At 45.6% G+C, this 12,949-nt stretch overlaps 1 protein-coding gene across 9 annotated transcripts in view; it reads right to left on the bottom strand.

Moving 5' to 3' along the window:
* LOC115111273 (dmX-like protein 1) overlaps positions 1 to 12,949 on the bottom strand; it is a 58,454-nt gene that overhangs the window by 14,717 nt on the left and 30,788 nt on the right. For 5 of the 9 annotated variants that reach the window (XM_029637161.2, XM_029637154.2, XM_029637160.2 and 2 more), the window contains exons 25-34: positions 11,923 to 12,944; positions 7,659 to 7,850; positions 7,094 to 7,170; positions 5,783 to 5,904; positions 4,792 to 5,043; positions 4,344 to 4,531; positions 2,319 to 2,470; positions 2,136 to 2,221; positions 1,707 to 1,908; positions 158 to 275 (exon numbers count right to left, since the gene is read on the bottom strand). In XM_029637161.2, the coding sequence (XP_029493021.2) occupies positions 158 to 275; positions 1,707 to 1,908; positions 2,136 to 2,221; positions 2,319 to 2,470; positions 4,344 to 4,531; positions 4,792 to 5,043; positions 5,783 to 5,904; positions 7,094 to 7,170; positions 7,659 to 7,850; positions 11,923 to 12,944 (2,411 nt within the window). The remainder of the gene's footprint in view (positions 1 to 157; positions 276 to 1,706; positions 1,909 to 2,135; positions 2,222 to 2,318; positions 2,471 to 4,343; positions 4,532 to 4,791; positions 5,044 to 5,782; positions 5,905 to 7,093; positions 7,171 to 7,658; positions 7,851 to 11,922; positions 12,945 to 12,949) is intronic. The other 4 variants (XM_029637157.2, XM_065011402.1, XM_029637158.2 and 1 more) reach the window with 3 other exon arrangements.

The following is a 12,949-nucleotide window of genomic DNA, read 5'->3' as shown; positions in this document are numbered from 1 at the left end:
TAGAAAAAGTTAATGACGCTCTCTGGGACTAGAAATTATGTTTTAGGTATTATTCAATGGGAGATGTTATTTAGTGACAGTGTGCAATGTGTCAGTGCTCAGACTGCTCAGCTGTCTGCATGCGGTGGGTGGGTGGGTGAAGTGGAGCGGTAGCTACCTCGTTTTGGTTTCGTTTCTTGGTGAAAATATTGCGGATGAACGTTTCCTGCACCTCTTCCTGTTTGACCAGGTACTGCCACAGCCTCTTCACAGGCAGGGCAGAGTGGTGACTGGACCTGTAGCCACACAACACTCCCCTCGGTTATACAGCTCACTTACAAAAGGAATTTATGACGTTGTGTGGATCATATCAGTGTGTACCGAAAACCTACATTTACAGCAGTGGTCACTAACCTTTTCGGAGTCAAGATCACTTTCAATGTCAAAAAGCAAGCCTAGATCTGACACTCAGATTTATTTAGAAAAGGACTTGTAATGCGCATATGCAACATTAACTTAATAAAAACAGTTCTGTAGGAAAGTTTTGTGCAGTAGGACTGATACATTATCACAGCATATTGACTATGCTTGGCCTGCCAATATTGTTCTTCTCAGACCATATTATATTTTAAAACTCAATCTTTTATAACAAATTAGATAATTTGTTGTATCAGTCGGGAGGCACAGCTGAGAATAAATTGAAATAATTAGCTTTTTTATTTTACTGGACTGATGGTCAGTCTCAGTGGTGGGAGAGAGAAGCAGAGGGTCCATCCCTCACTGTCCTCTCTTTTTCTCTGGTGAAACTGACCAGAGAGAGGAGACAATGTCTTCCTCCTGACGGCCCAACTTGAGACACACCACATTAGTTCTGTCTCATGCACAAATTCATGTTGTTCCTATGACCAGAGAAAGTTAAATATCCCTTGATATTAAAATATACACGACAAGCTGCTAATAATACAAATACTGGCCCATCGATACACTTGGCTACTCATGTACTGCAGCTGCAGTGCTGGTTGTAGCGTGAGGGGAAGTAGCGAGAAACACGTTTTATGTTCTGTAAAAGTGCTGAATAAAAACAGTGTTAACAGTGTTGAATAAAAACGTAAACATGAAGTCACTTATAAAAACAGCAGCTCTTTGCTGTATTGTTTGACAGTCTCTCTCTGGTCGTGGTTTTAAAAGTTATGAGATCTCACGTAAGCTAGTATCAAACTCTACTGTTGCGTCGTGAAAGCTGTAGGCATGGTATTTTGAGATAACTGACTGGCCAGAGCAGTAGGCACACTTGATTTAGCTCTCCTGGTCCATCTGGTAGGCAGAGTTTGTCCCTTCAGACAAATGAAATGGTTCAAAATGGGAACACTTCGCCTAACTAGCGCGGAGGGCCTCTGAATCAAGTGCACCTACCATCAACCTCGCAAGACGAATAGAACAAAAAAAAATAGTGTGCAAGGCTTTGGGGAACAGCATCGTTGGCTTTTCTACAGAAATGCGCCCTGATGATCGACTAGGAATGCGCCCTGATGATCAACTAGGAATGCGCCCTGATGATCGACTAGGAATGCGCCCTGATGATCGACTAGGAATGCGCCCTGATGATCGACTAGGAATGCGCCTTGAAGATCAACCAGTCGAATGCAATTGACCGGTTGGTGACCACTGATTTACAGAATGTTATGGCAAACATATCAATATACAGAGAATTCCTGTTTGGCACTCACCTGAAGGGTGTGTTGGAGGGCTCAAACAGGGCTTTGTGTCTGAGGATGGCGGGGCCCGAGGCAGCCGTCTCGTCCAGAGGGTGTGTGGAGATGTACTTGGAGGGCGGCCCCCCGAAGATCTCCAGCCTCTTCAGCAACACCTGCTCCCACCGCTGGAGGGTCTTCAGCACCGCGTGACACAGAGGAGAGCCCACAGGTAGATCTAAGAGAAACACACAAACACTAGGTGACATTAACAACAGTACATTCAGAGACGTGAGACTTCACAAAAAGGGCAGGCAGTTATCTAAAAGGGAGTCTGGTTCAATATCACAAAATCCCTCTCTTAGTTTGGACTTCACAAGCACTAATGCTTCCAACAAAAATTGTCTCCACAAATAGACATTAGTCCAGTGGTTGTGAAGGCTAGTTGTCGTTAGTGTACGGTACCTAGTAGGTCGTGTCCTGCCATGGGGTAGAATGACTTCAGGTTGCCTAGAACCAGCTGGACCATGGCCAGACGCATCAGACACCAACTGGACACACACACACACAAATCACCATTGTTATGTCTAACCATCACTGACAAGAGTAACATCCATTTGCTTTGATAGTGCTGCCCACCGACTGTACCTGTAGGAGTTAGGATTGGAATGTTCTCGGCTAGGAGAGTTGGGGTCAAAGTCTCCAAACTCGTCTTCATCATCATCATCATCCTCGTCCTGACTGCCCTGGCTCTCCTCCGAGTCGTACTCCACCCTGCTCTCTGACGGAGGGAGGAAAGGCTGTGGGAGGAGGAGGAGAAAACACTATAAACACAGACATACAGTTGAAGTCGGAAGTTTACATACATCTTAGCCAAGTACATTTAAAATCAGTTTTTCACAATTCCTGACATTTAATCCTAGTAAAAATTCCCCATCTTAGGTCAGTTAGGATCACCACTTTATTTTAAGAATGTGAAATGTAAGAATAATAGTAGAGTGATTTATTTCAGCTTTTATTTCTTTCATCACATTCCCAGCGGGTCAGAAGTTCACATACACTCAATAAGTGTTTGGTAGCATTGCCTTTAAATAGTTTAACTTGGATCAAACATTTTGGGTAGCCTTCCACAAGCTTCCCACAATAAGTTGGGTGAATTATGGCCCATTCCTCATTCCTTCCTCCTGAGCTGGTGTAACCGAGTCAGGTATGTAGGCCTCCTTGCTCGCACACACTTTTTCAGTTCTGCCCACAATTTTTTTATAGGATTGAGGTTTGGGCTTTGTGATGGCCACTCCAATAAACTTGACTTTGTTGTCCTTAAGCCATTTTGCCAAAACTTTGGAAGGATGCTTGGGATCATTGTCCATTCGGAAGACCCATTTGCGACCAAGCTTTAACTTCCTGATGTCATGAGATGTTGCTTCAACATATCCCCATAATTTGCCTCCCTCATGATGCCATCTATTTTGTGAAGTGCACCAGTCCCTCCTGCAGCAATGCACCAGTCCCTCCTGCAGCAATGCACCAGTCCCTCCTGCAGCAATGCACCAGTCCCTCCTGCAGCAATGCACCAGTCCCTCCTGCAGCAATGCACCAGTCCCTCCTGCAGCAATGCACCAGTCCCTCCTGCAGCAATGCACCAGTCCCTCCTGCAGCAATGCACCAACTGCAACATGATGCTGCCACCCCCGTGCTTCCCGGTTGGGATGGTGTTCGTCGGCTTGTAAGCCTCTCCCTTTTTCCTCCAAACATAACGATGGTCATGATAGCCAAACAGTTATATTTTTGTTTCATCAGACCAGGGGACATTTCTCCAAAAAGTACGATCTTTGTCCCCATGTGCAGTTGCAAACCGTAGTCTGGCTTTTTAATGGTGGTTTTGGAGCAGTGGCTTCTTCCTTGCTGAGCGGCCTTTCAGATTATGTCGATATAGGACTCGTTTTACTGTGGATATAGATACTTTTGTACCCGTTTCCTCCAGCATCTTCACAAGGTCCTTTGCTGTTGTTCTGGGATTGATTTTCACTTTTTGCACCAAAGTACGTTCATCTCTAGGAGACAGAACGCATCTCCTTCCTGAGCGGATGATGGCTGCGTGGTTCCATGGTGTTTATACTTGTGTACTATTATTTTTACAGATGAACGTGGTACCTTCAGGTGTTCGAAAATTGCTCCCAAGGATGAACCAGACTTGTGGAGGTCTTGGCTGATTTCTTTTGATTTTCCCATGATGTCAGGCAAAGAGGCACTGGGTTTGAAGGTAGGCCTTGAAATACATCCACAGGTAAACCTCCAATTGACTCAAATGATGTCAATGAGTCTATCAGAAGCTTCTAAAGCCATGACATCATTTTCTGGAATTTTCCAAGCTGTTTAAAGGCACAGTCAACTTAGTGCATGTAAACCTCTGACCCACTGGAATTGTGATACAGTGAATTATAAGTGAAATAATCTGTCTGTAAACAACAGACTTGCCAAAACTATAGTTTGTTATTAACAAGAAATGTGTGGAGTGGTTGAAAAACTAGCTTTAAATGACTCCAACCTAAGTGTATGTAAACTTCTGACTTCAACTGTACATACATGTTAGAATGAGCTGAATGACTGGGTATTTTAGAGGGGCATGGTTTAAGTGAACTATGAACCTGGAAGTGTACACTACTACGGTACCTTTGCGATAAAGTAGTCCCAGATGCTGAGCTCCGGGGGGACAAAGTGCTCTTTGAAGATGGAGGTCTCTTGCTCCACCACAGGGCTGGTTGGGCTGGGGGTCTCTGGCCCCTCTCTGGAGGCACTGCGTGGCGATGACGACAGCAGCTTGAAGCGCCTGGGCTTCCTATCGAACTCCTCATTGGCTGCTGAGACAACCACACACATGCCATATTTATTGGACATACTGGACTTATAATATTACGGATAATATTGAGACGAACAAGAGCTGCAGTGTGTGTAGACTGTTGTTCCAGCCCAGCTGTAATACGCCTGATTCAACCAATCACAATCTTCAACAGATCTTTGAATCAGGGGTGAAGGCTGCCCACACGGCTCCGAGTTGCCCACCCTTGCGTTACAGTTACATCAGCCTCTACATCTGACGAGCACACACACACACACACACCTGGAGGTGACTTGGCCTTACTGGGCTTCTCTGTGATGGGGGTACGCGCCCCCCCTCCGAACACAGCCACCCACAGCTTGCTGTTGAGCGTGTGGGCCACGATGCGGAACAGCTCGTTGCTGGAGTGGGTGGCCAGGCCGTGCACAAACAGGCTGAGGAAGACGGCCGTCAGGATCTCACACAGTAACACGGCCAGGCCTGGCTGGCTCTCCTCACCAGCAGAGTTCAACAGGCGGATCAGGGTACTGATACCTGACACACAGAGACCGTGAGGGAGTGCGAGTGAATGAATTGACTAGAATTAAAGAATCACTTTATTCAAAAAAACATTTCAGTATGTTGTTCATTAGTCCACTGTTGATATAGTCCCAACAAATGTTTTTTTTTAGATGGAGCACTTTTACTGATGTAAAAGGCATCACACTTTTTTGCTTTTTAATGAAGGAACAAAATACTAATTAACAAAATATTAACTAATTGTAATTAACAAAATACTAATTAACAAAATACAAAAATGTGTTTGTGTTTAAAGTGATCCTTTAAAAGTTGTATGTTTAGGACTGTGGTGTTAAAGGGGCAATCTGCAATTGCTACATACATTTGACTTCTACATGAATACTATGTACCCATTGGTTTTTGAAGAATATTATTTAGAAATGCTTCATAAGATTAGTTCAACAATCGTAACCCATCAGATGCCAAAATATATATATTTTTCTATTCCAATGTTTGTAAACAAACACTATCGCCTCAAGCCATGGTTAAAACTGTCATTTTGATCTCATGGATGGTCAGTCCTTGCATCCCATAGCCGTCTATGAATTTGAGAGTGGTTACATTTGTCCAGACCCATCCCTCAGCGGGGTCTACACTTTGTTATTGTTTGAACTGCAGATTGCCCCTTTAATGTAGCAATCAAGCAATGGTTCTCCAAACAGGGTACAATTTCTGTGAAATGAAGTGAAAACTGGTGGAAGTAAAGTGGGATTACCTGGCCACTGTGCTGGGTGGGTGTTGGGCAGTACAGTCTCCTCCATGCTCACAGTGCGTACCGAGTGGTGCTGGAAGGAGAGGATACTCTGGTACACTATCCCAGTGAACTGGTTCACATGGCTGGGAGGAGAGAAAGACAAGGAAGTACACCCACTCAGTCATTTAGCAAGAAGGAAGGGGACGTTCCATTAAACAAGGGATTATCAACCAGGGGAAACGGCGACGTGTACATAGGCCTATATGGAGCGGACTGGAAATGTTTTAACTTCTCTGAATCCAGAGAACAGCAGACCCATTTAACACATAAAACACTAATACACTGCTGTGGCTCCTCACCCTCTGGTTACAATAAAGAATTCAGGAGATCTATAGATGAAGCGCAGAAGTGTATTCTGACATCAAAGAGCCTTCTCTAGATATTTAATGAGTTGGGAGGCATAGTTCCATCTCTCACAAGGGGGATATATAGCTCTCTCAACATGATGGTTCTATTTTAGTATACTGACGGGTATATTAGAGTGCATTGTATATCTACTAAGTCCTCTATTAAGCTTGCATGAAAGAGCTGATTCCTGTCACATAACACAGAATAGAGTTACTGGAAGTGTACAGGCTAAAACTGCAATATTAGAACATAAAGTGCTTCTTTAGTGGACAGAGCAGGTTGAAAAGGGCCGTGAAACTGCAACATAAAAAGCCAGCGTTCGAAGACTTTCACATGTTCGCCAGATGGAATCACCTACCATGTGTTGAATTTAGAGTCAACGTTTCGACAAACCTCTTAACACGACTGCGGCGTGAGTTTTCATTAGCATAACAAAAGGGGAGTGTTGAATTAGAAAAAGCTAATTTAGTCGGACTGCACCGCTTCATTCTCCACACGAGAGGGGGAACTGTTGGGCACGGCTCAAAACAAAGTCCTTACTCATTTACAGATCTGTGAGCTTTCAAATGCCAAGGTCAGGCGGAGGGCCGGGCGCAGTCACGTGATTCCTATTTTAAGGTCATTCAACTATTAGATGAGACAAAGAAAAAAGCCTTTTCTCTACTTTTTAACGTCATATACTTTTCCCCTTGTAGTAGTACAGCTGTTAAGAGAATCAAAAAACAGGTTTTAATGATCATTATCCCAACATTATCATACACATACACTGACAGGCAGATTCTCAAAATCAGATGCATGGGTGCAGTTGAAATGTCTGAACTGTTGCCTAATGTGCATTTCCCAGCATGCTGTTGGTTGTGAGCCGTTCTAGTACAGAGATCAGGAGCACAGATCAAAGTTGGCGGCGTTAGGATTCAGACTAACCTGTGGTTGTGGCCGTCGCAGAGACACTGGTATATGCAGGCGGACAGCGAGGCTGCCAGTGTGTGCATCACATAGATCTGGGAGAGCAGGAGGTATGAGACACATTAGGAGCAGCAGAACAGCACCATCAACTCACCTTATATTACCAGTGATATCCATCTATCACAATATCTCCACTAAAACACTTCTGATAAGATATGACCCCTGTCAAATTCACAGCACATTACCGCCCCTGTCAAATTCACAGCACATTACCGCCCCTGTCAAATTCACAGCACATTACCGCCCCTGTCAAATTCACAGCACATTACCGCCCCTGTCAAATTCACAGCACATTACCGCCCCTGTCAAATTCACAGCACATTACCGCCCCTGTCAAATTCACAGCACATTACCGCCCCTGTCAAATTCACAGCACATTACCACCCCTGTCAAATTCACAGCACATTACCCCCCCACATCCACCCCGCACAACCAACACAAGTACCACTCTGATCTCTCAACATGCTCTTTGTTTGGAGCACACATCATGACGATAGCCTTGGCTGGTGCACGTGTGTCTGACCTCGTTGTTGACGACGTCTGGGTGTGGCGGGGAGTCCAGTGCGTTGATGGTGTGCAGGATGTCGTGGGTGAGGTTGGTCAGATGGACGATGGGGTTGGCCACAACTGTCTTGGCACTGGCAGTGCAGGCCAGCAGGAGAGGAATGGAGGCGTGGTGCAGGTAGGGGGCGACGGCTGACTGGACACCGTCATCCTGTGGACATAGAGTAGCGTGGCGTGAAGTGTGGCTCCAAGACTAACAGACAAAATACATAAACAACTGAGCTGGATCTGTCTGAGCTAACTCTGTGTGTGTGTGTGTGCTAAACCATATGGCAGACTGAGCATCTACCACTATAACATTGTTTCTGACCCCCCCCCACACTTTTTATCTGAAATGATCATCACCAACTAAGTAACTTCTGTTTTGAGCCAGTAATGTCAATATTTATCTTTAGAAATGAACTATGACATACATAGACAATTTATGTAATGCAGCTTTGGATTTCACCCTTCTCAAAAACAGGGAATTTCACCCCCATTTGGAACTTTACAGAGAGCCGCTCTCTTCTCCCGTTCTGACCAGTGCATCTTGCAAAAATGATTGCTGTCCTTGTTATGACATTTCATCTTTACCCTGTTCAGTTAAAAATGACCCAATGCACTGATCGTTTGAAGCAGAACTACCAAAAATATTTTGTATAGTGAACCTGGCAATCGAAAAGCCCCAATCATCAGTTAAATGTGCAATCAGCAGCAAGATGAGAGTTGTGTCCACGATGGTAGACTACACAGCCAAAACACCATTTTCTACAGTGCATTTGGTAACAATGACATAGACAATTACATTGGTTGTCCCTAAAGCCTATGATTTATTATTGCAAAAGCCATTTTCCAAACATCTGAATGCTGAAGGTGTGAGGCAGATATAGCCTACACATATTGAAGCTGGGATGGGGGACGGCCTACTTCTCGTTGGAGCGAGAAGCTGCTTCTCCTGCACTGTGCGCAGTTATCTGAATTTTAGATCAATGTCAAACGCAGTTACGGGTATTAAAGTTCAATAGGCTGAAGGAGAGGACGCATCAACTCAGTCACAACATGAGGTATTTTCGTAATAAGGCAGGAAAAATAAGGAACAAAACACGTTAACGAACAGCCGATTGGGTTTTATTACCGATTAATGCTTTACTTGGATCAGTTAAATCTTAAACAAGTAAACGATGCGTATCGGCAAATTTTTACATCCCTAAAAAGAAAATGCAACAGAATTGCATCCTGGCTACTATTCTGCGGTTCACTCATCAGATCAGATGCTTTGATGTCAAACTTAAAGTAAGTCATCTCAGACAGAGGCGTTACTGTCATGTGGTATGACAGGAGCATCTGATGTTCCAAACGCTCCAGAGGAGAGCAGTGTTTGTGTGTTCCTGGTTTGGAGACTCGATGCTTGTCTCCCTATAAGTAGGACGAGACGTCAGAAGAGAATTGGAATCAGTCTTGTCTGTCAGACAGCCAGCCACTCACTACAGAAGTCACTGATTCCAACCATCAGCAAAACCCCAGCCCGGCAAACGCGAGGCTGAAACAAAATGGCAAGCTCCCCTTTCTTTGCTTCAGTTTCTGTGTTGCCCTTCCTTCGTATCCCTCAGAGAACTTGCTGTCAAGTACTGAAATGCAAGAGCCTTTTTCTTAGTCTTGTTTACAACAAAGATACTTTTTTGTTAGAAGAGTTTTAATGCTGCACTGAACAAAAATATATATAAACGCAATGTGTAAAGTGTTGGTCCCATGTTTTGTTAGATGAAATAAAGTATCACAGAAATGTTTAATACGCACAACAAGCTAATTTCTCTCAGATTTTGTGTTTACATCCATGTTAGTGAGCATTTCTCATTTGCAAAGTTAATCCATACACCTGACAGGTGTGGTATATCAATAATCTGATTAAACAGCATGATCATTACACAGGTGCACCTTGTGCTGGGGACAATAAAAGGCCACTCTAAAATGTACAGTTTTGTCACACAACACAATGCCACAGATGTCTTGAGGGAGCGTGCAATTGGCATGCTGACTGCAAGAATATCCACCAGAGCTGTTGCCAAAGAATTTAATATTAATTTTCTACCATAAGTCACCTCCAAAGTTGTTTTAGATAATTTGTCAGGAGGTCCAACCGGCCTCACAACCGCAGACCACGTGTATGGCGTTGTGTGGGTGAGTGGTTTTCTGATGTCAACATTGTGAACAGAGTGCCCCATGGTCGCGATGGGGTTATGGTATGGGCAGGCATAAGCTACGGACAATGAACACAAATGCATTTTATTGATGGCAATTTTAATGCAAAGAGATACTGTGACAAGATCCTGAACTGGAATACTCTGTCGTACACATCAATCCAGAGCATCCCAAACATGCCCAATTGCTAACATGTCTGGTTAGTATGCAGGCCATGGATGAACTGGGACATTTTCATAGTCGTGCCATTCATCCACCGCCATCACCTCATGTTTCAGCATGATAATGCACAGCCCCATATTGCAAGGAACTGTACATAATTCCTGGAAGCAGAAAATGTCCCAGTTCTTCCATGGCCTGCATACTAACCAGCCTCCAGTATTTATGCTGCAGTAGTTTATGTGTCGGGGGGCTAGGGTCAGTTTGTTATATCTGGAGTACTTCTCCTGTCCTATTCGGTGTCCTGTGTGAATCTAAGTGTGCATTCTCTAATTCTCCCCTTCTCTCTTTCTTTCTCTCTCTCGGAGGACCTGAGCCCTAGGACCATGCCCCAGGACTACCTGACATGATGACTCCTTGCTGTCCCCAGTCCACCTGGCCGTGCTGCTGCTCCAGTTTCAACTGACCGTGCCCCAGGACTACCTGACATGATGACTCCTTGCTGTCCCCAGTCCACCTGACCATGCTGCTGCTCCAGTTTCAACTGTTCTGCTTTACTATTATTCGACCATGCTGGTCATTTATGAACATTTGAACATCTTGGCCATGTTCTGTTATAATCTCCACCCGGCACAGCCAGAAGAGGACTGGCCACCCCACATAGCCTGGTTCCTCTCTAGGTTTCGGCCTTTCTAGGGAGTTTTTCCTAGCCACCGTGCTTCTACACCTGCATTGCTTGCTGTTTGGGGTTTTAGGCTGGGTTTCTGTACAGCACTTTGAGATATCAGCTGATGTACGAAGGGCTATATAAAATAAATTTGATTTGACATGTTAGCAATTGGGCATATTTGGGATGCTCTGGATTGACGTGTACGACAGAGTGTTCCAGTTCCCGCCAATATCCAGCAACTTTGCACAGCCATTGAAGAGGAGTGGGACAACATTCCACAGGCCACAATCAACAACCTGAGAAACTATGTCGAAGGAGATGTGTCGCCCTGCATGATGCAAACGGTGGTCACACCAGATACTGACTGGTTTTCTGATCCACGCCCCTACCTTCTATTTTTAAGGTATCTGTGACCAACAGATGCATATCTGTAATCCCAGTCATGTGAAATCCATGGATTAATTGATTTCAATTGACTGATTTCCTCATATGAACTGTAACTCAGTAAAATATTTGAAATTGTTGCATGCTGCGTTTATATTTCTGTTCAGTATAAATATAAAACTGGGTGGTTGGAGCCCTGCATGCTGATTGGCTGAAAGCCGTGGTATATCAGACAGTATACCACAGGTATGGCAAAATGTAATTACGTTGGTAACCAGTTTATAATAGCAATAAGTCAACTCGGGGGTTTGTGATATGGCCAATATAGCTATGATCCTTATTGATGTCACTTGTTAGATCCACTTCAATCAGTGTAGATGAAAGGGAGGAGACGGGCTAAAGAAGGATTTTTACGCCTTGAGACATGGATTGTGTATGTTTGCCATTCAGAGGGTGGGCAAGAAAAAATATGTACGTTTCTATAGGGTATGGTAGTAGGTTCCCAGGCATACTGGTTTGAGTCAAAAACTGCAACGCTGCTAGGTGTTTCATGCTTAACAGTTTCCCGTGTTTATCAAGAATGGTCCACCACCCAAAGGACATGCAGCCAACTTGACACAACTGTGGGAACCATTGAAGTCAACATGGGCCAGCATCCCCGTGGAACACCTTGTAGAGTCCATGCCCCGACCAATTGAGGCTGTTCTGAAGGCAAAAGGGGGTGCTAATGTTCCTAATGTTTTGTACACATTATATATGGCTATTGTATCCCTTTGTTACTCATTTGAATAAGATTGACAACATACAGTGTGTGCGTTGGTGTGTGCTGTACCTGTTGGGACTCCTGAAGCAGCAGGATGAGTTCCATGCGCACCGAGGCCAGGCCTCCTCCGTGGGAGCCGTGTAAGCTGCAGTAGCTGAGGAACATGCGCAGGAGAGGCTGGTTGCTCTGGAGCCAGTGTCTGCGGGTGCGCTGAGCCTCACCAGGGTGGGCCTGGGCCTCCTCCTCTCCACCCGGCCCTGCCATTCCCAGGGCCAGCTCTGGCAGGCAGGGCTTGTAGCTGCAGCACCTCTGCAGGGCCACCACCTCCCTCTCCAGCCACTGGCACAGCTGGTAACGGAGCTTCCCCCCGTCCAGCTCGTAACCCGTGGACAGAGTCCGCAGCTCCGTGGTCAGGATCTTTAGGCAGGCGCTGAATTTGAGTTGAGCGGCCAGGATGTCCTCAGAGGGCATGAGGAAGTCACCCTCGTCCAGCAGCGTCTCCGTCAATGGAGAGATGGCGTCTTGAAAGACGCTACTGGTGTTGTCGGCACTCTTCATGGCCAAGCCCTGTGGTTCGTCGTCGTCCTCCTCCTCCTCTTCCTCCTCCTCCTTGTCGCTGTCCCATTTCAACTCCAGGGCTTCATCCTGAACCGACACAGAGGGCTGGCCCCAGTCAAAACTCAGCACAGAGTCCGATTGGCTATTGGACAAGCTGTCTGACACAGACTCGAAGCCGTTCAACGCGGGCTGAGACCAGTCCAAATCTGACGCCTGTTCCTTTTTCGTCTCGCTCAGGTCGGGGTTGGTGGTATCGTCCTGGGGGAGCTTGGATCTTTTGACGACTTTGGGCATTTTGGAGAGGACCTCCAGGGCCAGCATGGGGCAGCCGGCCTGCAGGTGAGCGTAGGCTGCGGTGAAGAACAGCCTCCTCTCCACCAGGCTGATTGAGTTTGCCATGCGACCCTCCGCTGTCAGACCCACCCTGGTCTTCTCAGACGAGCCAAAATGGCGGCGCAGCAGTAAGGGATGTGTGCGGAGGTAGGTGTAGAAGTTGAAGACCTCCGGGCTACAGAGGGACGTGGACGAGGTACCTGCA

Source organism: Oncorhynchus nerka, linkage group LG27, assembly GCF_034236695.1.
Source record: "Oncorhynchus nerka isolate Pitt River linkage group LG27, Oner_Uvic_2.0, whole genome shotgun sequence".
In the NCBI taxonomy this organism is placed as follows: Eukaryota; Metazoa; Chordata; class Actinopteri; order Salmoniformes; family Salmonidae; genus Oncorhynchus; species Oncorhynchus nerka.
The sequence above is the reverse complement of the archived record's forward strand: the minus strand, read 5'-3'. Positions and strand labels throughout refer to the sequence as shown.